The 22,506-nt window shown below is 45.0% G+C and overlaps 1 protein-coding gene across 1 annotated transcript; it reads left to right on the top strand.

The window, feature by feature from the left end:
- The first annotated feature begins 666 nt into the window (after nucleotides 1-666).
- PSMB9 (proteasome 20S subunit beta 9) lies at nucleotides 667-20,616 on the top strand. The gene is made up of 6 exons (XM_060693490.2): nucleotides 667-822; nucleotides 7,889-7,956; nucleotides 9,374-9,505; nucleotides 14,440-14,566; nucleotides 16,327-16,468; nucleotides 20,427-20,616. The coding sequence occupies exons 1-6, from the start codon at nucleotides 787-789 to the stop codon at nucleotides 20,552-20,554; spliced, it is 633 nt and encodes a 210-aa protein (XP_060549473.1). The 5' UTR covers nucleotides 667-786; the 3' UTR covers nucleotides 20,555-20,616.
- Nucleotides 20,617-22,506: the final 1,890 nt, after the last annotated feature.

Below are 22,506 nucleotides of genomic sequence, written 5' to 3'. Positions count from 1 at the left end.
TCCTTCCCCCAGGAATGGGGAGGGAATGGGGATTTTGCAGTATCTTTCCCCCAGGAGTGGGGAGGGAATGGAGATTTTGCAATATCCTTCCCCCAGGAGTGGGGAGGGAATGTGAATTTTGCAATATCCTTCCCCCACGAGTGGAATAGGAATGGAGATTTTACAGTATCCTTCCCCTGGAGTGGGGTGGGAATGGAGATTTTGCAATACTCTTCCCCTGCCACGCCCACCAAGGTATACCACGCCCACCAAGCCACGCCCACAGAACCGGTAGTGTTCACCACTGAGACAAATGACCAGCTGTCTGCAAGGAATCTCAGTCCTTCCATTTCCCCACCGTCCCGTCAGAGCTGAAGAAGCTTCTTGGATGAGCAGCGAAACGTCTTCAAAAGGAAGAAAAAAAACCCAAGGAAGTCCAGTTGCCTCCTGAAAAAGCCCCTTTGGGGCAAGATTTGCTAGTCTTTCCTAGTGGTTGGCAGGGAACCAGCCCGATCCCCGGGTCAAACTCCTCCCCGCCCCAGAAACGGATTCTCGCGCGTGGGGAAGCCGCGTGGGGAAGCGACGCCGAGCCCCCTCCCCTCCCCCCCCCGCTTCCTTCGACTAAACTGGCTGGGGGAATAATAGTGGCTCTGCGCCCACGATCGCGGCGTGTTTTCCGGGGCTGATTGACAGCTCGGGGCGCCCTCTGATGTCCGCGGGAGGCGCTGCGTCCGGGGGACTCTTTGCTATCACTTTCGATCTCGGATCTGAGATTTCCGTGGAAGCGCTTCGTGGGAAGGGGCGGCTATGGACCATCGCGGGGTAACGAAGATCAGCACCGGGGTGAGTGGCTCTGCAGAGGGCGGGGGTGCAGCTCAGGGGTCCCCCCCTCTCAAACGTTGGCACGGGAGGGTGGGGCGTGGAAGAGCAAGGGCTTTTTTTTCCCCACGCGAAACGAGGAAGTTGGATCGGGGAGACGTTTGAATTCAAGAAGCGTGGAAGCGCTTTGTTTCTACCTGCAAGGCGGAATCTGGCCTGGAAGCAAACCTCGATTGCCCACCGGCCACACTTAACTCCCGTTTTATGTCCAATTGTTAGAGCGACACCTCGGTGGGCATCTTAAGGAAAGCTAAGCGGGGATGGGAGACCACCAGGAAATCCCCGGGCTAGGTTGAGACATGGAGGGGGAAGGGAGTTTCATTCATTTGCCCCCAAAAAGAGAACTGACTTATTCCCACTTTTGTGCAAATTGTTACAGCAGCATCTCGGTGGGCATCTTAAGGAAAGGTAAGAAGGGATGGGAGACCACCAGGAAATTCCTTTCCCCCCACACACTGAGGCATTGGAAAAAAAATGGGGGAGTTTCATTAATTTGCCCCCCAAAAGAGAATTGACTTACTCCCATTTTCGTGCAGTTGTTACAGCAGCACCTCGGTAGGCATCTTGAAATAAAGCTTAAGCGGGGATGGGAGACCACCAGGAAATCCCAGGACTAGACTAAGGCATTGGGGGGGGAAAGGGGGGGAGTTTCATTCATTTGCCCCCCAAAAAGAGAACTGATTTATTCCCATTTTTGTGCAATTGTTACAGCAGCACCTCGGTGGGCATCTTAAGGAAAGCTAAGAGGGGATGGGAGACCACCAGGAAATCCCCGGGCTAGACTGAGGCATGGGTGGGGGGAAGGGGGAGTTTCATTCATTTGTCCCCCCCCAAAAAAGAGAACTGACTTACACCCACTTTTGTGCAATTGTTACAGCAGCACCTCGGTGGGCATCTTAAAATTAAGCAGGGATGGGAGACCACCAGGAAATCCCAGGGCTAGACTAAGGCATTGGGGGAAAAAGGGGGGGAGTTTCATTCATTTGCCCCCAAAAAGAGAACTGATTTACTCCCATTTTTGTGCAATTGTTACAGCAGCATCTCAGTGAAAATCTTAAAATAAAGCTAAGCGGGGATGGGAGACCACCAGGAAATCCCCTCGGCTAGACTGAGATTGAGAAAAAAAAGGGAGTTTCATTCATTTGCTCCCAAAAAGAGAAATGACGTGTCTGGGAAGTCAGCAAGAGACTTCATTTACTGACTTATAGAGGAGAAACTGGGAAATGGGCAGCCCACATCTGGAGTGATTTTTTCATCCCCTGGAGGCCTTTTTTTTTTTTATTTGATTTATATGCCGCCCTTCTCCGGAGACTCAGGGCGGCTTACAATGCGTTAAGCAATAGCCTTCATACTTTTGTATATTTATACAAAGTCAGCTTATTGCCCCCACAAACTGGGTCCTCAATTTACCCACCTTAGAAAGGATGGAAGGCTGAGTCGACCTTGAGCCTGGTGGGATTCGAACTTACAGTAATTTTAATGTGAAGGAGCCTGTCTCCCTTACTTAAGATGTCCCACCCAGTTACACCCAGCATCGCCTGGGCAGAACTGAATCTGCCCCTCCAGGGAGAACACTCAGATTGAAAAACACCGTATCTAAATATATTTGTGTGCTTTAAGTGTGTAACTGTCAATAATTATGCAAATAAAACAATACAGATCATCCTCGACTTACAACCGTTCATTTAGTGACCGTCCAAAGTTACAACAGCTCTGCTAAAAGTGACATATGACCAGTTTTCACACTTTACGACCGTTGTAGTAGTATCCTCGATCTCGTGATCAGAATTCAGATGCTTGGCAACTGACTCGTCTTTGGGACGGTTGCAGCGTCGTGGAGGCCACGTGATCCCCTTTTCCGACCTTCGGACAAAGCAAAGTCGACTCACTTAACAACCGTGCGACTGAGTTAACGACCGCAGTGATTTAACCCTGGCAAGGAAGGTCGTAAAAGGGAAGCAAAATTCACTTAACAAATGTTTCGCTGGGCAGCAGAAATTTTGCGGCTGGATTGCGGTCGTAAATTGAGGACTACCTGTATTGAAATTTGCCATGAGATCCTCTCATAGCTACCGATACTTGATATCCTTGCTGGGAGTGATCTCCCTGGGGAGTGATTCTGTATGCATAATTGGTTTCCCCGTGGGATCCCCATAAGTAGCTTGCTGTCAGAGGTTGTGGGTGCTTCATTCCTGGAGGTTTTTAAGAAGAGACTGGATGGCCACTTGTCTGAAATGGTATAGGGCCGTGATGGCAAGCCTATGGCACGCATGCCAGAGGTGGCATGCAGCTGTTCTGCCCCAGCTACGGACCCCAAAGAACGCAGCACACACCAAGTCTGTACAAAACTTAATTTACTAAAATAACTCAGTCTTTTTCAAACAAAGGCTGTTAATAAACTTTCTTAACAGTTTACAAGCTGTTGTAATTGTAATTGTGTTGTAAATTGGCCTGGCCTAATTTTCTCCCCTGTTTTAAACTTCTTTTAAATCGAAATTTTAATCTGTTTTAAATTATTGGGTTTTTTTAATTGTCTCAGGCTAAATTATTTAATCTGGTTTTAATTATGTCTTTTAACTTTTGTATCTATGTATTTTATTTTGTGCCTGTTCACCGCCCTGAGTCCTTCGGGAGTAGGGCGGTATATAAATCTAATAAAACAAACAAACAAAACAAATAAGAATCCTAAAATAAGGTAATCACAATCTTACTAGGGTTGGCAGAAAGCACAGAAGCAATGTTGCAGAGAATCCAGACACGAAGGAGAGTGAACTAAAGTTGTTCCCTGCAAATTGCTTCAGTCGGAATTCCTCCTTAAATAGGCTAAGGGAGTGACCAATTAGCCCCAAGCCTTACTCTCGAGGAGACCTCCTCCTGAGGAGCGACTCCTGCCTTTTGGCAGCTCTGCGCGCCCGTGCATTGAGAAGAGGCTCCTCCTCTTCTTCCTCTTCACTTATGGGAGCTTCTGGAGGTTCTGAAGGCCCTGGCTGAATCCCTGCCTCTGGCAACACATCTTCTCCAGCCTCCTCACTGTCTGACTCGAGCGCCAACTGCACAGGCTGCTGGCGCAGCACCACACCAGCCTCCTCGTTGTCGGAATCAGCTACAATCTGCACAGGCCGCTGTGCAGCGCCCTCTCTGATGGCATGCGAGCCATCGCCCCAGTTCAGCTCCGCCATGCATGCATGCGTGCCTCCCGCTGGCCAGGTGGTCTTCGGGTCTCTGCCGCGCATGCATGGGGGGCAGGGCGTGTGCAGGGGCCACGCATGGGGGCAGGGTGCATGCAGGAGGCGTGTGCGCATTGCATGTTGGGGGTTAGGGTGCATCTGCACGCTTTGGGCACTTGGTCCGGAAAAGGTTAGCCATCACTGGTATATTTACTAAGTCTGCGCTACTATTAATTTTTTCATCGTTCCCACCACCCATCTCCTCCCACTTACTTACTTATTTATTTATTTATTTATTTATTTATTTATTTATTGGTTCGATTTATATGCCGCCCTTTTCTGGAGACTCAGGGCGGCTTACAATGCGTTAAGCAATAGCCTCCATACTTTTGTATATACCTGCTTAGTAGGGCTTTCGCCCCCCCCCCACAAGCGGTGTTCTTTTTTATACAAAGTCAACTTATTGCTCCCACAATCCGGGTCCTCATTTTACCTACCTCGAAAGGATGGAAGGCTGAGTCAACCTTGAGCCTGGTGAGAATTGAACTCGCAGTAATTGCAGGCAGCTGGCAGCTAAGTACTACTTTAACAGCAGTTTAGTCCTCTGCGCCACCAGGCTCTTTATGACTGTATGACTGTAATTTTGTTGCTTGTATCCTTACGATCAAAATTGATGATCAAAATTCAGACGCTTGGCAACTGGCTCCTATTTATGACGCTTGCAATATCCTGGGGTCATGTGATCCCCTTTCTGTGACCTTCTGACCGGCAAAGTCGAGGAGGAAGCCGGATTCCCTTAAACAAACGCGTTAAGCAACTTCACAACTGCCACGGTTCCCTTAACACCTCTGGCAAGAAAGGTCGTAAAAAGGGGGAAAACTCAAGCCACTGTCTCGCTTAGCGGCAGAAATCTTGGCCTCCGTTGCGGTCGTAAGACGAGGACTGTCTGTACCGCTTGGTTTTTCTGTTGGCTGTAAGGAAGTAGGTGTTCTCTTACCCAGCTACAGAGTCGCTGATGAAGCTGATCTTTGAACTTTTCACCCGCCTGGGATGGGGAAGGCAGGTCCTTCTGGGCACCCTGCCAGCTCAAATTCCCCCGTGTAGCTGGAGAAGGAGTCACGTTCCGTGCTTGGCATTCTGCAGCTGCCAAAAAAGCCAACACAGTTCTGGGCTGCATAAATAGAGGGGTAGAATCAAGATCACGCAAAGTGTTAATACCACTTTATAATGCTTTGGTAAGGCCACACTTGGAATATTGCATCCAGTTTTGGTCGCCACGATGTAAAAAAAAACAACAACAATGCAATGCAATGCGATACAAAAATGCAATGCAATACAATACAATACACTTGGAAGGGAGCTTGGAGGTCTTTTATTTATTTTATTTTATTTTATTTTATTATTTTATTTTATTTTATTTTATTATTTTATTTTATTTTATATTTTATTTTATTTTATTTTATTTTATTTTATTTTATTATTTTATTTATTATTTTATTTATTACTTTACTTTACTTTACTTTACTTTACTTTACTTTACTTTATTTTATTTTATTTTATTTTATTTTATTTTATTTTATTTTATTTTATTTCTATACTGCCCTTCTCCCGAAGGACTCGGGGTGGTGTACAGCCTGATTAAAAGCACAAAGACAAGACAAAATTTAAAATTATTAAAATTATTAAATGATAGGCTCAATTTTAAAACCCCCAAATTTAAAATCCCATATTTAAAAACCAATTAAAATCTTTACATTGATAGCCCGGCCTGGCGGAACAACAAGGTTTTGAGGGCACAGCGAAATACACGGAGATCAGAGATTTTACGAATTTCTGGGGGCAGCTCATTCCAAAGGGCAGGGGCTCCCACAGAAAAGGCCCTCCCCCTGGGTGTCGCCAGCCGACATAATTTGGCCGATGGCACCCTGAGGAGACCCTCTCTGTGGGAGCGGACTGGCCAGTGGGAGGCTACTGGTGGCAGAAGACGGTCTCGAAGGTATCCAGGTCCAATGCCATGGAGCGCTTTAAAGGTGGTAACCAACACCTTGAATCGCACCCGGAAGACCACTGGGAGCCAGTGCAGCTCGCGCAAGAGGGGTGTCACATTCTAGTCCAACCCCCTGCTTAGGCACGAAACCCTATACCCTGTGGTGGGATTCAGCCAGTTCGGGAGAACCGGTTGTTAACTTTCTGAGCAATTTGGCAAACTGGTTGTTGGAAGAAATCATTAGGGCAGAGAACCGGCTGTTAAATTACTTGAATCCCACCACTGCCTATACCCTTTCAGACAAATGGTGTCCAATTTGGAAGCCATATTAGCCCCGGAAGCTTCCAAGCTGCCACCTTTTCATGTGTGGGAAAGTAGGAGGGGGGATTTAGTAGAGGGAATGTATTATTTAGATAAAATAGCGTTCTTCCTTTCGGTCAAGGTCAGGACAATCCTGCATCTGGAGAAGGAGTGGTTGGAGTGATGTCTCGAGATGGGATGGATTGGAACATGTGATGGACTAATAAGTGAGGAGATGAGGGGGAGGTTTGATTTATTGAGGGAAAACCCGGAGCTCTCAGATTGGGGTTTTCCCACATGTATCAGTATACCTACTCTAATAAATGGAACTTTAAGAAAATGCTTGCCTCGGAGTTTTTAATTGGAGTTGGGGTTTTCTGGAACGTTGACAAATGGTTGTCCAGTCTCGTCTTTAAAACCAACATTTAAAAATGTTGGAGCATTCACAACTTCTGGAGGCAAGCTGTTCCACTGATTAATTGTTCCAACTGTCAGGAAATTTCTCCTTAGTTCTAAGTTGCTTCTCTCCTTGTTTAGTTTCCACCCATTGCTTCTTCTCCTGCCCTCAGGTGCTTTGGAGAATAGTTTGACTCCCTCTTTCTTTGTGGCAGCCCCTGAGATATTGGAACACTGCTATCATGTCTCCCCTAGTCCTTCTTTTCATTAAACTGATACGCCAGTTGCGTCCCTTTCTAGATCGGGACTCCCTACGTACGGTCACTCAAGCACTCGTCACTTCCCGTCTGGACTACTGCAATGCTCTCTACATGGGGCTCCCCTTGGGGTGCACCCGGAGGCTCCAGTTGGTCCAGAATGCAGCCGCGCGGGGGATTATGGGAGCGACGGGGCACTCCCATGTGACACCTCTCCTGCGTGAGGTGCACTGGCTTCCTGTGGTCTTCAGGGTGCGCTTCAAGGTGTTGGTGACCACCTTTAAAGCGCTCCATGGCTTAGGGCCGGGGTATTTACGAGACCGCCTTCTGCCGCCAATAGCCTCCCACCGGCCAGTACGCTCGCACAGAGAGGGACTCCTCAAGGTGCCATTGGCCAGACAATGTCGGCTGGCGACCCCCAGGGGGAGAGCCTTCTCTGTGGCGGCACCTGCCCTCTGGAATGACCTGCCCCCAGAGATACGCACGATACCAGACCTCTGGATTTTTCGTCGGGCCCTGAAAACACATCTTTTTCATCTAGCTGGGCTGGCTTGATCCCATCCCTTCAATTTTAATTTGTAATTGGTTTTAACCCGGGTTGTTTTAATTGGATAGCAAAATTATTTAATGTTTTTAAATTGCTTTTAAATTTTATATGTTATGTTTTTACCATGGCTGTTCACCGCCCTGAGTCCTGTTGGAGAAGGGCGGTATACAAATTTAAATAAATAAATAAATAAATAAATAAATAAATAAATAAATAAATAAATAATAAGACATACCCAATTCCAGCAACCGCTCTTCATATGTTTTAGCCTCCAGTCCCCTAATCGTCTTTCTTGCTCTGCATTACAAATTGCCTTGTAATGCCGTTATTTTTTTTCTGCTCAACGAATAACACTTTTTCCTCTTCTCCTCTCCAGACGACCATCATGGCTGTGGAGTTTGATGGCGGGGTCGTCCTGGGCTCTGACTCCCGAGTTTCTGCAGGGTAAGGGCTGAAGGAATATGTGCATCTGAGTGAATGCGAATGGGAAGAAAAGTCTAATATCTTTCATTGGCCAGAGGGGACAGGAAAGTCTCATTGATGTCAATTCTTGGTGACCTGAGGAACAGGCCCAGGTAGTTTCCTCTAAAATAATCGAGGAGTCCTTTGCTCTTGCCTTATTTCAGGGTGTTTTTTCTTTTCAATCACCCAGTCTAATCCTCCTCCGTGGGATTTCCTAGTGGTCCCCCATCCAAGTATTAACCGGATCCTTTCCAGATCAGCCAGAGTTGGCTTGGTGCTACCATGAGATGAAAGTGGGTGAGATTTAACACAGCACCTTAAAGCAGGGGTCTCCAACCTTGACAACTTCAACCCTGGCAGACTTCAATTCCCAGAATCCCCCAGCCAGCAAAGCTGGCTAGGGGATTCTGGGAGTTGAAGTCCGCCAGGCTTAAAGTTACCAAGGTTGGAGACCCCTGCCTTAAAGCATATTCCCCATGTGCTGGCTGTGGAATTTTGGGAGTTGAAATCCACAAGTCTTAAATTTGCCAAGTTTGGAGACCCCTGATTTCATCCCAGAGAAATGAAATGCCCACGCAGGTCAGGTGATGTTGCTGGAATGTGAGTTTCATGCGCAGCCGGTGCCAAGGAAGGGGAGAAACCTGATTTTCAAAGAGGGGAGGAAGGCAGGAAGAAGCATTTTTAGGCTTACTAGCCCAGTCTTGCTGGCTATGTGAAGTATGGGAAGTGCACCGAAGCAGAAGGGTGGTAAAAGGATCATGTCAAGGGCCTTGTTCTCTCTTTGTCTCTTACAATTTATTTTTAATTTTTTAAGAATGATGTATGTTGATTGTTTATTTAGTATCCATGACTACCACTAAACGTTGTTTCTTATGATTTATGATGAATGTATTTTCATGTTGATTATGATCGGGATTTATAATTTGTTGCTTGTATGTACACTGAGAGCTTATGCAGTAGAGACAAATTCCTTGTATGTCCAATCACACTTGGCCAATAAAGAATTCCTATTCTATTCTATTCTATTCTATTCTATTCTATTCTATTCTATTCTATTCTATTCTATTCTATTCTATTCTATTCTACTCTACTCTATTCTACTCTACTCTACTCTACTCTACTCTACTCTACTCTACTCTACTCTACTCTACTCTTTATTCTATTCTATTCTTTATTCTGATTCTAATTCTATTCTATTCTACTCTACTCAACTCTACTCTACTCTACTTCTATTCTATTCTACTCTTTATTCTAATTCTATTCTACTCTACTTCTATTTTATTCTACTCTATTCTATTCTGTATTCTATATTTTACTTTCTATATTCTACTATCTATATTCAATATTCTGTCCTATTTCTATTCTGATTGCTTTCAACATCTTGCCTTCCTCTTTGCAGGGAATCGGTGGTCAACTGCTTCTTCAACAAGCTAGAGCCCCTGCATGACCGGATTTACTGTGCCCTCTCCGGCTCCGCGGCTGATGCTCAGGCCATGGTTGATCTGATCAATTACCAGCTGGAGCTCCACAGGTGAGGAAGTCTAAGGAGCTGCTCACGGGAGCCCACCAGGGTCCACCTCTTCCATGGAAGCCCAACCCCAGAGTAGTCTCCAGCTCTGCTTGTCCTCCGGTCCCAGAAAGGAAAGCACATTCAAGGGGCACGAACTGGCAGGGTTGCAGATCTGAGAAGAAGGGAGAGAGATCAGCAGGGCACAAAGTGGGATCTAGATAGAGTAGACCTAATGCACTGCTGATCAGTTGTGATCAGGGATGAACAGGAGAGAGAAGGGAAGGGTGGAAATTAGCCGCCAAGGCAGTCATCGGATGATACGTTCCTCATCTTCATGAGGTGAGGCCTGTAGGGGTGGAGTCAGAAAAGTCAAGATGGTGGCCCGAAACCTGTGATTAAAGCTTTGAACTTCCCAATGTACATAAAACAGAGCAGGCTTTCGATCACAGGGAGGTGTTCGCCATTTGGACTTTTTCGACCCCGTCTCTGTGCCTCTCAGGCCTGCTTCTTCTGTGAACGCAAAAGTCACCTTTTTTCTCAGGGGGATCTTTGTGAGTTTTATGTCTCTTCAGAGACTCCTATTCTACCCTACAAGGCCTACAAGCAAATAGCTTTAGGTGTTTTTGTGTGTGTCTGTGTCTGTGTATAACATTTAAAAACGCTCCAAATCAGAAAAGGCAGCAATATTTCCACCAATCTGAACTTTGTGAGATTTTGGTGTAAAAACAATGCGATCTCTGTGCTCATCTTCTGTCAAAAGCCGAGCCTCATGTCAGAAAAGTGAAAGAGAAATTAGAATTAGAATACTTAGAATTAGAATTAGAATTAGAATTAGAATTAGAATTAGAATTAGAATTAGAATTCTTTATTGGCCAAGTGTGATTGGACACACAAGGAATTTGTCTCCGGTGCATAAATTCTCAGTGTACATATAAGCAACAGGTGCTAAATCATGAATCATGATCATATTCATAAGATACAATCATCATAAGTCATAAGATACAACACTCGGTGATAGTCATAGGATACTAAACAAGCAATCAACACAAATCATCCTAGGATACTAAATAAAACAATCAATATAAATCATAAGATACAAGCAACATAGTCATAAGAAGATAAGGAAATAGATAATAGGAAAGATGAGAAGGATAATAGCAAGGCAGCCCTATTAGGTAGTTCGACAGTGTTGTGGGAATTAGTTGTTTAGCAGAACGATGGCATGGAGGAAAAAACTGTCTTTGTGTCTAGTTGTTTTGGCGTGCAATGTCCTATAGCCAGGGTGTCAAACTCAAGGCCAGTAGGCCGGATCCTTCCCGCGGGGTGCTTAAATCCAGCCTGTGAAAATATCAAAGGACTGGCCTCTTGGTGCCTCTGCCACTGAAAATGAGCTGGGCTCCATGAGGGCCCAGCACAGCCCATTTTTGGCCTCCACAGCCTCCAGCAGCACTCTGCCGACTGAAAACGGGCCTCGGAAGGCCCGTTTTCAGCTGGCAGAGTGCTGCAGGAGACAATGGAGGGCAAAAACGAGGCACAGGGGGCCCCATTCCCGTTTTGGCTGGTAAAGTGCTGCAGGAGACGTCTGTCCCATCTCCCCCCCCGCTCCCTGCCCCCCTCACCCACCTCCCGCCGGCCAGCGGAGAACTACAATGCTGATCTGGCCCTCGAAGAAATCCAGTTTGACACCCCTGCCCTATCGAGTCATCTTGAGGGAAAAAGTTGAAACAGTTTATGTCCAGGAACCAGGGCCGGATTTAGATGAAAAGAGGCCCTAGGCTATTCCACTTATGAGGCCCTTTCACCTCCCATTTTTTAAGTTTGTAAATTACATTTTTATGTTTGTTTATTAGTCATATGCGTAGAATTTCTCCTTATTTTCGGTTCAGTGTTTTAGTGTTCACTGTTTTTAGAATAGTGTAATTTTAATTTTGCTAACAATTTGAATGTAGGCCCCTCTTGATCTTGAGGCCCTAGGCTGAAGCCTAGTTAGCCTATAGGAAAATCCGGCCCTGCCAGGAACTGAGGGGTCTGTAGATATTTTCACAGCCCGCTTTCTGGCTCGTGCAGTATACAGGTCCTCAACGAAAAGCAGGCTGGTTGCAATTATTTTTTTTTCTGCAGTCCTAACTGCCCGTTGAAGTCTGTGTCTGTCTTGTTGGGTTGCTGTGCCAAACCAGACATTTACAGAGGTGGAAATGACAGACTCCATAATTCCTCTGTGGAACTGAATCTGCAGCTCCTTGGGCAGTTTGAGCTTTCTGAGTTGGTGCAGGAAGATCATTCTTTGTTGTGCTTTTTTAATGACATTTTTGATGTTAGGTGCCCATTTTAAATGTTTTTTCCCTCTGGGCCTCTGGGAACAAGAAAGCCTTCTTCCCTTCCTCTCTAAACAAGGGGAAAAGGTGCCTCAAGCAATCCACTTATAATTAAACCCAATCATTCATTCATTCCTTGGTGTCTCTGGGAGAGTCTTCCAGCTCAACCCTGTCCTTGGTGGGGAAATTTTTACCGATGCAGCATCGCCTCCTGGTGGCCCTTATAAAAACGGTGCTTCTTTTTTATCACTTGATTTCCCAGAAAAGGCAACAGCCAAAGGGCAGATCTTATTGGCTCCTGTCAGGGGATCAAGTGCTCCCTTGTAGCGAGGAGTTGGAAAGTACCGACATCTGAATCCAAGGAATCCTGGTGCTATCTTGGGTGTTGCCAGCACTCCTTTCCTTTCTAAACTCTGTTTTTTTATTTTCCGATTGACATTTGCAAGGCAGTGTTATGCGCTCCTGAGTTCAGGGGGATTTTTTTCCCCAAGTCAGTGGGAGAACAATTGCAGTCCGAAAGGTGCCAATTGCTTTGCTTTCCTGGAAGGAATTTTATTGTTTTTATTTTTATTTTATTTAATTTATATACCGCCCTTCTCCTGAAGGACTCAGGGCGGTGAACAGCCATAATAAAAACAATGTACAAACATAGAATTTAAGAGCAGATTAAAATAATTAAATCATGGGCCGAATTTAAAACTCTCATTTTAAAACCAATTTTAAAACCCCATTAAGACCAAATTAAAATCATTTATCCCATCAGAGCGGCTTGCTGGAATAACTGCACGACGGAAGGCGCGGAGGTCAGGGATCCTTCGTATGTCCGGGGGCAATTCATTCCAGAGGGCAGGGGCCCCCACAGAGAAGGCTCTCCCCCTGGGGGTCGCCAGCCTACATTGTTTGGCTGACGGCACCCTGAGGAGGCCCTCTCTGTGGGAGCGGAAGCATAAACAGACTTACTGCGTCTTCACAGTGATGATTACACCCATTTTACAGATGGGGAAAACAGAGAATCTAGCCTTCTCCTCTACTCTTTCCTTGCCCTTCCTAGCCACGGTTTCTTAAAACATGGTTAAAATCCATCTCTCGCACATTCGATTTATTTTTACTAATCCAGAAGAGCCAAAAAAAAGAAGTAGTGTTTAATAATCCTCATGAACTCTCAACCTCATCTGCATTATCCAAAGTGGGCTCTCACTTTGAATAGTCAGGAAATAAATGGAAAGTCCTCGACTTACAACAGTTCATTCAGTGACCGTTTGAAGTTATAACGGCACTGAAAAAAGTGACTGAGGACTGTTTTCACATTTCTGACCGTTGCAACACCCCCATGGTCACATGATTTACATTCGGACGCTCGATTACTGGTTCGTATTTATGACGGTTGCAGTGTCCTGGCGCATTCCGACAAGCTGAGTCGATGGGGAAGCCAGATTCACTTAACAACCGTGTTACGAACTTAACATTTGCAGTGATTCACTTAACCAACGTGGCGAGAAAAGTCGTAAAACGGGGCAAAACTCACTTGACACATTTCTAATTTGGCAACATAAATGTTGGGCTCAGTTGTGGTCGTAAATCAAGGACTACCTGTAATTATTTTTAATCCGGGTTATTTGGTAGGGGTTTAGCATGGGATGCAAATCTAGCCTCTTTGTTGTACAGGAAAAAGCCCAGAAAATGGAGTCTCTCAACACCCAGGTATCTTCTCATCGTTCCTATCACCCATCTCCTCCCACCTATGACTGTACGACTGTAACTTTGTTGCTTGTATCCTTATGATTTATACTGATTGTTAACTAGTATGATTTGATTGCTTATTTGTACCCTATGACTATCATTAAGTGTTGTACCTTACGATTCTTGACGCATGTATCTTTTCTTTTATGTACTCCGAGAGCGTATGCACCAAGACAAATTCCTTGTGTGTCCAATCACACTTGGCCAATAAAGAATTCTATTCTGTTCTGTTCTGTTCTTTTCTGTTCTGTTCTAAAAGCGTTTTGTGAATGACCCCAGAGAAGCCTTTAATATAATGTCCCAGAAACTGGAGTCGCAGCTTTCAAGTGACTGGCGAGGCCCAAGCAGTGGTTGGTTCCTCCCGGTTTGACCGAGCCGGTGGTGGTGACAATATGACATCACCGAACCGGTTCTCTGTTTGGGAGCTGGGCCCTCCCGCCCCCCCTGGTGCGTTATTCTTACCTTTTATTTGGCCCCACCCCCAATCTATTGCTGCCTCCCGAGTCCCAGCTGATCGGCTAGAAGGAAAAAAACTGTTTAAACTCTTGCCGCAGGGCTTCAAAGGGCCGCCCTACAGCTGATCAGTGTTAAAAGGCAGTGTGGTGGTAGACCGGTGCCTGCAAAAAACAAATGAGTAGACCGGTACAGCTCTGCAAGCAGTTAAAAGCCTGGTAGACCAGTACCTCTGCTAAATCCTAAAGAATTGTCACATGACCATCAAGCCACGCCCACAAAATAAGCCACGCCCACAGAACCGGTAGTAAAAAAATTTAGAACCCACCCCTGGGCCCAAGGTCTTCTGGAGATCCACTTTGGATCTGCTCTCCCAAACTGCAAACGGAGAGAGAGAAAAACTGAGGCACAACTGAGCATGCTCAGCCTTTTCCCTTCTCCCCACAGCCTGGAGACCGAGATGCCCCCGCGGGTCCTGGCTGCAGCCACGCTGGTGAAAGGCCTCAGCTACAAGCACCCGGAGCTCTCGGCCCACCTCCTGGTGGCTGGATGGGACCCCCAGAATGGCGGGCAGGTAAGTCTAGCAGGGGACTTTGGAGAAGAGGCTGCTCGGTGGGGAACTATTGATCAATCAGAATAGAGCCAGAAGGGATCTTGGAGATCTTCTAGTCCAACTCCCTGCTCAAACAGGAGACCTTATACCATTTCAGAGAGATGGCTGCCCAGTCTTTTCTTAAAAGCCTCCAGTGATGGAGCATCCACAACTTCTGAAGGCAAGCTGTTCCATTGGTTAATAGTCTTCACAGTTAGGAAATTTGTCCTTAATTCCAGGTTTCCATCCATTGTTTCTTGTCCTGCCTTCTGGTGCTTTGGAAAATAAGTTGACTGCCTCATCTTTGTGGCAGCCCCTCAAATACTGGAATACTGCTATCATATCATCCCCTAGCCCGATGAGAAATATTGAAAGATTTCCCATTGTCTCACGATGCCAGAAAGCTACGCCTGTTGAATTTATTTATTTATTTATTTATTTATTTATTTATTTATTTATTTATTTATTTATTTATTTATTAGTTCAATTTATATGCCGCCCTTCTCCGGAGACTCAGGGCGGCTTACAATGCGTTAAACAATAGCCTTCATACTTTTGTATATACCTGCTTAGTAGGGCTTTTTGCCCCCCCCCCCAAGCGATGTTCTATTTTATACAAAGTCAGTTTATTGCCCCCACAAACTGGGTCCTCATTTTACCTACCTCGGAAGGATGGAAGGCTGAGTCAATGTGAGTCAATTTCTGCTCATTGTGTCATGTTCATATTTTTTTTTAAAAAAAAACAAGCAGCTTTAGGATACACTTACAGAAGGCCCAAATTGCAAGTTTATACTTGTTTAAAAACATCAAGAACAGGAAACGGTATTTGCTTAATCGCTTTCAGACAATATGAACTCCAGGAATTGAATAGAAGGATATTTAACTTGGATCTCCACCATACTTGGAACTATAAATTAACAAAATGTATTAATTAATTAATCAGTTGAACGATTTGTCTCCAGAAGTTGTGAATGCTCCAACACTGGAAGTTTTTAAGAAGAGATTGGACAACCATTTGTCTGAAATAGAGCCTTGGTAGTACAGTGGTCTAAGGCACCCTGTTATTAAGCTGGTTATTAAGACCAGATGCCTGCAATTACTGCAGGTTCGAATCTCGCCAAGGCTCAAGGTTGACTCATCCTTCCATCCTTTCTAAGGTAGGTAAAATTGAGGACCCAGTTGTGGGGGCAATAAGCTGACTTTGTATAAATATACAAAAGAATGAAGGCTATTGCTTAGCGCATTGTAAGCCACCCTGAGTCTCCGGAGAAGGGCGGCATATAAATCAATTTTTTTAAAAAAATGGTATAGGGTTTCCTGCTTGAGCATGGGGTTGGACTAGTCCAGGGGTTTCCAACCTGGGCAATTTTAAGCTCGGCGGACTTCAACTCGGCCAAAGAGGTGGCAGAAAAAATGCTTTTAAAAGCCTCTGATGATCCCAGTTGAGCCGTGCAATCATCAGAGGCTTTTTTTTTTTTTTTTTGCTTTTAAAAGCATTTTTTTGGCCCGAGGTTGTAGAAAAAATGCTTTTAAAAGTAAAAAAAAAAAAAAAAAAAGCCTCTGATGAGGTGGGCGGGGTAAGCGAGTGGCGACCAGGCCGGGAACCGGTTCGGGGGTGTAGCCAGCCAATGTTATTACCGGTTCCCTGAACTACTGCAAATGTTTACAATTTGCAAATTTTTTCTTGTAAACTGGTGCGAACCGGGAGCAACCTACCACCTCTTCTCCTTCCATTCTGACAGGTCTACGGTACGTTGGGAGGAATGTTGAACCGACAGCCCGTTTCCATCGGAGGGTCAGGAAGCACCTTCATTTACGGCTATGTGGATTCTGCCTACAAACCTGGGATGAGTCGTGAGGAATGTCGTCAGTTCACCAAAAACGGTATCTGTGCGGTTGGGTCCATTCTGGGTCGGTGAGGATGAGAGGAAACTGCCAGAATCCCTTTTTCAAAAACAGGACCAACCGTTCTGCAAACTGCAGCGGGTATCCCGGTTAAGGGCATAGTAAAACAGAATAACAGAATTGGAAGGGACCTTGGAGGTCTTCTAGTCCAACCCCTCTGTATACCCCCTCCTATACCCTTTGTCTGAAAGGGTAGAGGAGATCCTATACCCTTTCAGACAAGTGACCGTCCAGTCTTTTCTTAAAAGCCTCCAGTGATGAAGCACTCACAACCTCTGAAGGCAAGCTGTCCCACTGATCGATCGACAGATTCCATTTTGGTCACCACACTATAAAAAAGAGGTTGAGACTGTAGAAAAAGTGCAGAGAAGAGCAACCAGGATGATTAGGGGACTGGAGACTAAAACATATGAAGAACAGTTGCAGGAACTGAGCATGGCTAGTCTACTGATGAATAGGACCAGGGGAGACATGATAGCCGTCTTCCAATATTTGAGGGGCTGCCACAGAGAGGAAGGGGTCAAGCTGTTTTTCAAAGTGCCCGAAGGCCAGACAAGGAATAATGGGTGGAAACTGATCAAGGAGAGATTCAACCTGGAAATAAACAGATTTTTTTTTTTGCAAAAAGTTTTTTTTTATTTTTATTTTTTCCAACACACAAATTACCTCTTTTCGGAACAGAGCCCTGATCCAGTCATCAATTTATACAGGTTTTTTTCCATCTTTAACAAAATTTTGTATATTATATTTTGCCATAACACTGATTTCTTAATCTTAACTCACCTATCTCAACTAATACCATCTTTAAAAAAAATTAAATCAAATTTACTTAATCAAAACAATTACCCTTCTATTAACCCCCTTAAATCTTAATTCAATTAATACTTCATAGTACATTTCACAATTCTTACCCTAAATCCTCACTATTAACAATACTTAATCTTAAATCACCTATCTCCCCTATTACCATTTTATAAAAAGTTTACTCTTATTTTTTTAATCAAAACAATTACCTTTCTATTAATCCATTTTAAATCTCAATTCAATTAATACCTCATACAGTAATACATTTCACAATTCTTAGCCTAAATCCTCACTATTAAGAATACAGGAAATAAGATTTTGAAACATAAACATGTTTGACCTGTATTCTTAATAGAAATAAACAGAAATTTTCTGACAATGAGAACTGTCAACCAATGGAACAGAAGTTGCCTCCATAAATTGTGGGAGCTTCATCAATGGAAGCTTTCAAGAAGAGATTGGACTGCCATGTTAGAAATAGTGTAGGGTCTCCTGCTTGGGTGAGGGGTTGGACTATTAGATGACCTACAAGGTCCCTTCCAACTCTGTTAATCTGTTCATCTGATTGACTGTGTGCCATCAAGTCATTATCGACTCTTATCGACCTCCAAGACAATCTGTCCCTAGCCTAATGCTTCAATCCATCCCACAACACCCACCATTGCCATCGGTCCTTCCCCCTTGCTTTAAGGTTGTCCTCTTTCCTAGAAAAAGCTGAGATTCCGCTACTGCTGCTCATTGCATCTCTCCACCTCCAGGGGGTGCCACTAAGCTTCTCCATAGTTGGCGGGGAAATTCCCCGCTTGCTGTCAACCTCCGTAACTGAAGCTACATAGCAACTGCTGACGCAAGGGCATTCTCTTCAGCCATTGGCTGGGTGAGCCATACTTAGGTTTTGCTGTTGTTCTCCACCCTTGCAAACGCACCCAGTGGAAGAAGTGTGGCTTCAAACTTGGAGGGCGAATTCAGAATTAGAATCAAGATCTTCTAGTTCAACCCCGTACTCAGGCAGGAAACCCTATACCACTTCAAATAGTAAACTTCCCAGACATGTTTTAAGAGTTAAAGAAAATTCAGTCCAGGATCCATGCACATCTTATGTAGCAGTCCATCCAGGCAAACAAGATCCAAAATGGCCTCACAGGAGATAAAGCCGTTAGGAGCTCTAAGGTGGCCTTCACGAATAACAAAATAACAGAGTTGGAAGGGATCTTGGAGGTCTTCAAGTCCAACCCCCTGCTCTGGCAGGAAACTCTTATTTATTTTATTATTTATTAGTTCAATTTATATGCCATCCTTCTCCGGAGACTCAGGGTGGCTTACAATGCGTTAAGCAATAGCCTTCATACTTTTGTATATACCTACTTATTAGGGCTTTCGACCGCCCTAAGCGGTATTCTTTTTTATACAAAGTCATCTTATTGCCCCCACAATCCGGGTCCTCATTTTACCTACCTCGAAAGGATGGAAGGCTTGAGCCTGGTGAGAATTGAACTCGCAGTAATTGCAGGCAGCTGGCGCTGTTAACTAGCGCCAGCTGCCTGCAATTACTGCGAGTTCAATTAACAGCACTTTAGTCTGCTGCGCCACCAAGGCTCTTATTAAAACATTTCAGACAAAGGGTTGTCCAATCTCTTGTTAAAAACTCCAGCATTGGAGCATTCACAGCTTCTGGAGGCAAGTCGTTCCATAATCTAATCTGGAGGCAGTGTTTCAATATCTAACAGTTTTCCACAAAGAAGAGAGAGTCAGCCTGTTCTCCAAAGCACCTGAAGACAAAACAAGAAGCAATGGATGGAAACTAATCAAGGACAAAAGCAACCTAGAACTGGGGAGAAATTTCCTGACAGTGAGAACAATTAATCGATGGAACAACTTGCCTCCAGAAGTTGTGAGTGATCCAACACTGGAGGTTTTTAAGAAGAGATTGGACAACCATTTGTCTGAAATGGTAAGGTTTCCTGCCTGAGCAGGGCATTGGACGAGAAATGAAATTCAATGAAAGTTGGACTAACAAAATGAAAAAAATATGGTTCTAAATTTAGGCAAGAAAAACAAAATGCACAGGTACAATGTATGTGGTACCTTGCTTAATAGTAGTAACTATGAGAGGGATCTCGGAGTCCTAGTGGACAATATGAACCAGCACTGTGCTGCAGCTGCCAAAAAAGCCAACACAGTTCTGGGCTGCATCAACAGAGGGATAGAATCAAGATCACGTGAAGTGTCAATACCACTTTATAATGCCTTGGTAAGGCCACACTTGGAATACTGCATCCAGTTTTGGTCACCATGATGTAAAAAAAAAAAATATTGAGACTTTAGAAAGAGTGCAGAGAAGAGCAACAAAGATGATTAGGGGACTGGAGGCTAAAACATATGAAGAACGGTTGCAGGAACTGGGTATGTCTAGTTTGATGAAAAGAAGGACTAGGGGAGACATGATAGCAGTGTTCCAGTATCTCAGGGGCTGCCACAAAGAAGAGGGAATCAAGCTATTCTCCAAAGCACCTGAGGGCAGGACAAGAAGCAATGGGTGGAAACTAATCAAGGAGAGAAGCAACTTAGAACTAAGGAGAAATTTCCTGACAGAACAATTAATCAGTGGAACATCTTGCCTCCAGAAGTTGTGGATGCTCCAACACTGGAAGTTTTTAAGTAGAGATTGGATAACCACTTGTCTGAAGTGGTGTAGGGTTTCCTGCCTAAGCAGGGGGTTGGACTAGAAGACCTCCAAGGTCCCTTCCAACTCTGTCTATTCTATTCTATTCTATTCTATTCTATCCTATCCTATCCTATCCTATCCTATCCTATCCTATCCTATCCTATCCTATCCTATCCTATCCTATCCTATCCTATCCTATCCTATCCTATCCTCATGCAAGGCCCAAGGAGCTTCTGAGAAATGAAACCAATAGAAACTGAGACTGTGGCAGGATTCCAGCATCCTCTTTTGAGAACAAGAATTTGTTTGTTGTGGGCGGGCACTTAGCTGATTGGAGAATGTTCACTCCTGGGAAAAGCCAAGCTACTTTCTCTTGGATGCGATTGGTGTAGCTCTGACTCGTCTCTTTATTTTGGTCCAATCGACTGCTCCCGTGCTGGATTTTAACTCTTTTGTTCCCTCCTCCAGCTATTGCCTTGGCGATGGTCCGGGATGGTTCCAGTGGGGGCGTCATCTACCTCGTCACCATTACCAAAGACGGCGTCAAGGAAGAAGTTGTTTTAGGAGATGATATCCCCAAATTTTACGATGAATGAATTTCCTTCTCAACCTTCTCCCCCTCTCTCCGTTTTTTAAAGTATTAAAGGTTAAGTAGAAACCATGTGTTGAATTCTTGGGTTTTCATGGGCTGACACGCACACAACAGAATAACAGAGTTAGAAGGGACCTTGGAGGTCTTCTAGTCCAACCCCCTGCTCAGGTGTATATCATGTCAGATAAATAGTTGTCCAATCTCTTCTTTAAAACCTCCAGTGTTGGAGAGCACCCACAACTTCTGGAGGCAAGTTGTTCCACTGATTCATTGTTCTAACTGTCAGGAAATTTCTCCTTAGTTCTAGGTTGCTTCTCTCCTTGATTAGTTTCCATCCATTGCTCCTTGTTAGTTCCTGGTCTCTCTCTCTCTCTCTCTCTCTGCAAACCATTAGGCCTTGGTTGAGTTCCATCTCTGCAGGGTCAAAATGTTCTCATTCCATTCCTCTCACAACAACCTTCTAAGGTAGGCCAGCTGGTTGACAGCAGCTGAAGCCTTTCCATGGACAAAACAGCTAAGGAGTTCGCCTGGACGTTCCTCCAGGATAGCCCCCAATTCACAACCTTCACAATTGTGGTGCATTGGGGAACCCCAGAGGGCAGATCTTCCACCACCAGAGAAGACAGTTTCTTGGGAAGCATCAGGGAGGAGAAGGCCGGCCACAAGTTTTTCTGGTCTCCAGAAGAACCCCTCTCTCAAAGCATCACTCTTCCCTGTCCAAAATCTGAACGTTATTGTCCTCAAAAGAGCATCCTTTTTCTAAAAGCACATCGTATGTCCCTTTGAAGATGCGCACATCGAAACATCTAACCTGACCTCACTTCCGTCAGAAACTCCCCAGATTGGTAAAAGGTAAAGGTTCCCTTCGCACATATGTGCCAGTCGTTCCCAACTCTAAGGGGCGGTGCTCCGTTTCAAAGCTGAAGATTCAGCACTATCCAAAGACGTCTCCGTGGTCATATGGCCGGCATGACTAAACGCCAAAGGCACATGGAAGGCTGTTAACTTCCCACCAAAGTTGGTCTCTATTTTTCTACTTGCATTTTTTACGTGCGTTCGAACTGCTAGGTTGGCAGAAGCTGGGACAAGTAACGGGAGCTCACCCCGTTACGCGGCACTAGGGATTCGAACTGCTGAACTGCCGACCTTTCGATTGACAAGCTTGGCATCTTAGCCACTGAGCCCGAACAGCCAAAAAAGTTCTCCAGCCTCAGAAAAGAAAAGCAGCCTCAAAAGAGGAGGGGGGTAAATTGGGGATACACCCACCCACACCCCGCTAGATCCCATGTGAGAGACCAGAAAATTGTGTGGCTGGCAGCCTCCCCACTGATGCTCCCTAAGAAGCTGTCTTCTCTGGCAACCAAGGCAACTGGCAGAACATCCCTCTGGGATTTCCCAGCCCAACTAAACCTCAGAAGGTCATCGAAGTTGATCACATGACCTTAGGACACCGCAGTCATCACAAATACGAATCAATTGCCAAGCTTCTGAATCCTGATCAAGTGACCATGAGGAGTTCCCTTCTTAAGTGGTGGAAGAGAGAGAAGGAGGAGATTCAGTCAGGTGCTGGAAAAAGAGACGACCATTTTTCACAGTTACGACCTTTGCAGCATCCTCATGATCAGGTGATCAAAATTCAGACTCTGGGCAACTGGTTCATACTTAATGACCGTTGCCGTGTCCCAAGGTCATGCGATCCGCTTTTGCAACGTTCTGATAAGCAAAGTAAAATGGAGAAGCCAGATTCACTTAACAACTGGCTTCCTAACTTATCAATGGCAGTGATTCACTTAACAACGGAGGCAAGAAAGGTTGTAAAATGGGGCAAAGCTCACTTCGCACATGTTTCCCCGAACAACAGAAATTCTGGGCTCGGTTGTGGTCGTAAGTGGAGGGCTCCCTGTACAGACCTCCCTTGCACCCTTCAATTTCTACTCTGCACATGCTAGGAGACGG

The sequence above is a fragment of the Pantherophis guttatus genome, chromosome 2, assembly GCF_059756535.1.
Source record: "Pantherophis guttatus breed Tessera chromosome 2, ASM5975653v1, whole genome shotgun sequence".
Classification (NCBI taxonomy): domain Eukaryota; kingdom Metazoa; phylum Chordata; class Lepidosauria; order Squamata; family Colubridae; genus Pantherophis; species Pantherophis guttatus.
The sequence above is the reverse complement of the archived record's forward strand: the minus strand, read 5'-3'. Positions and strand labels throughout refer to the sequence as shown.

Coding starts and splice junctions, on each gene's coding strand:
- PSMB9 (XM_060693490.2), top strand. CDS start 787: ATGGACCATCGCGGGGTAACGAAGATCAGCACCGGG. Junction 7,957..9,373: donor GACTCCCGAGTTTCTGCAGG/GTAAGGGCTGAA, acceptor TCCTCTTTGCAG/GGAATCGGTGGTCAACTGCT. Junction 14,567..16,326: donor ACCCCCAGAATGGCGGGCAG/GTAAGTCTAGCA, acceptor CCATTCTGACAG/GTCTACGGTACGTTGGGAGG.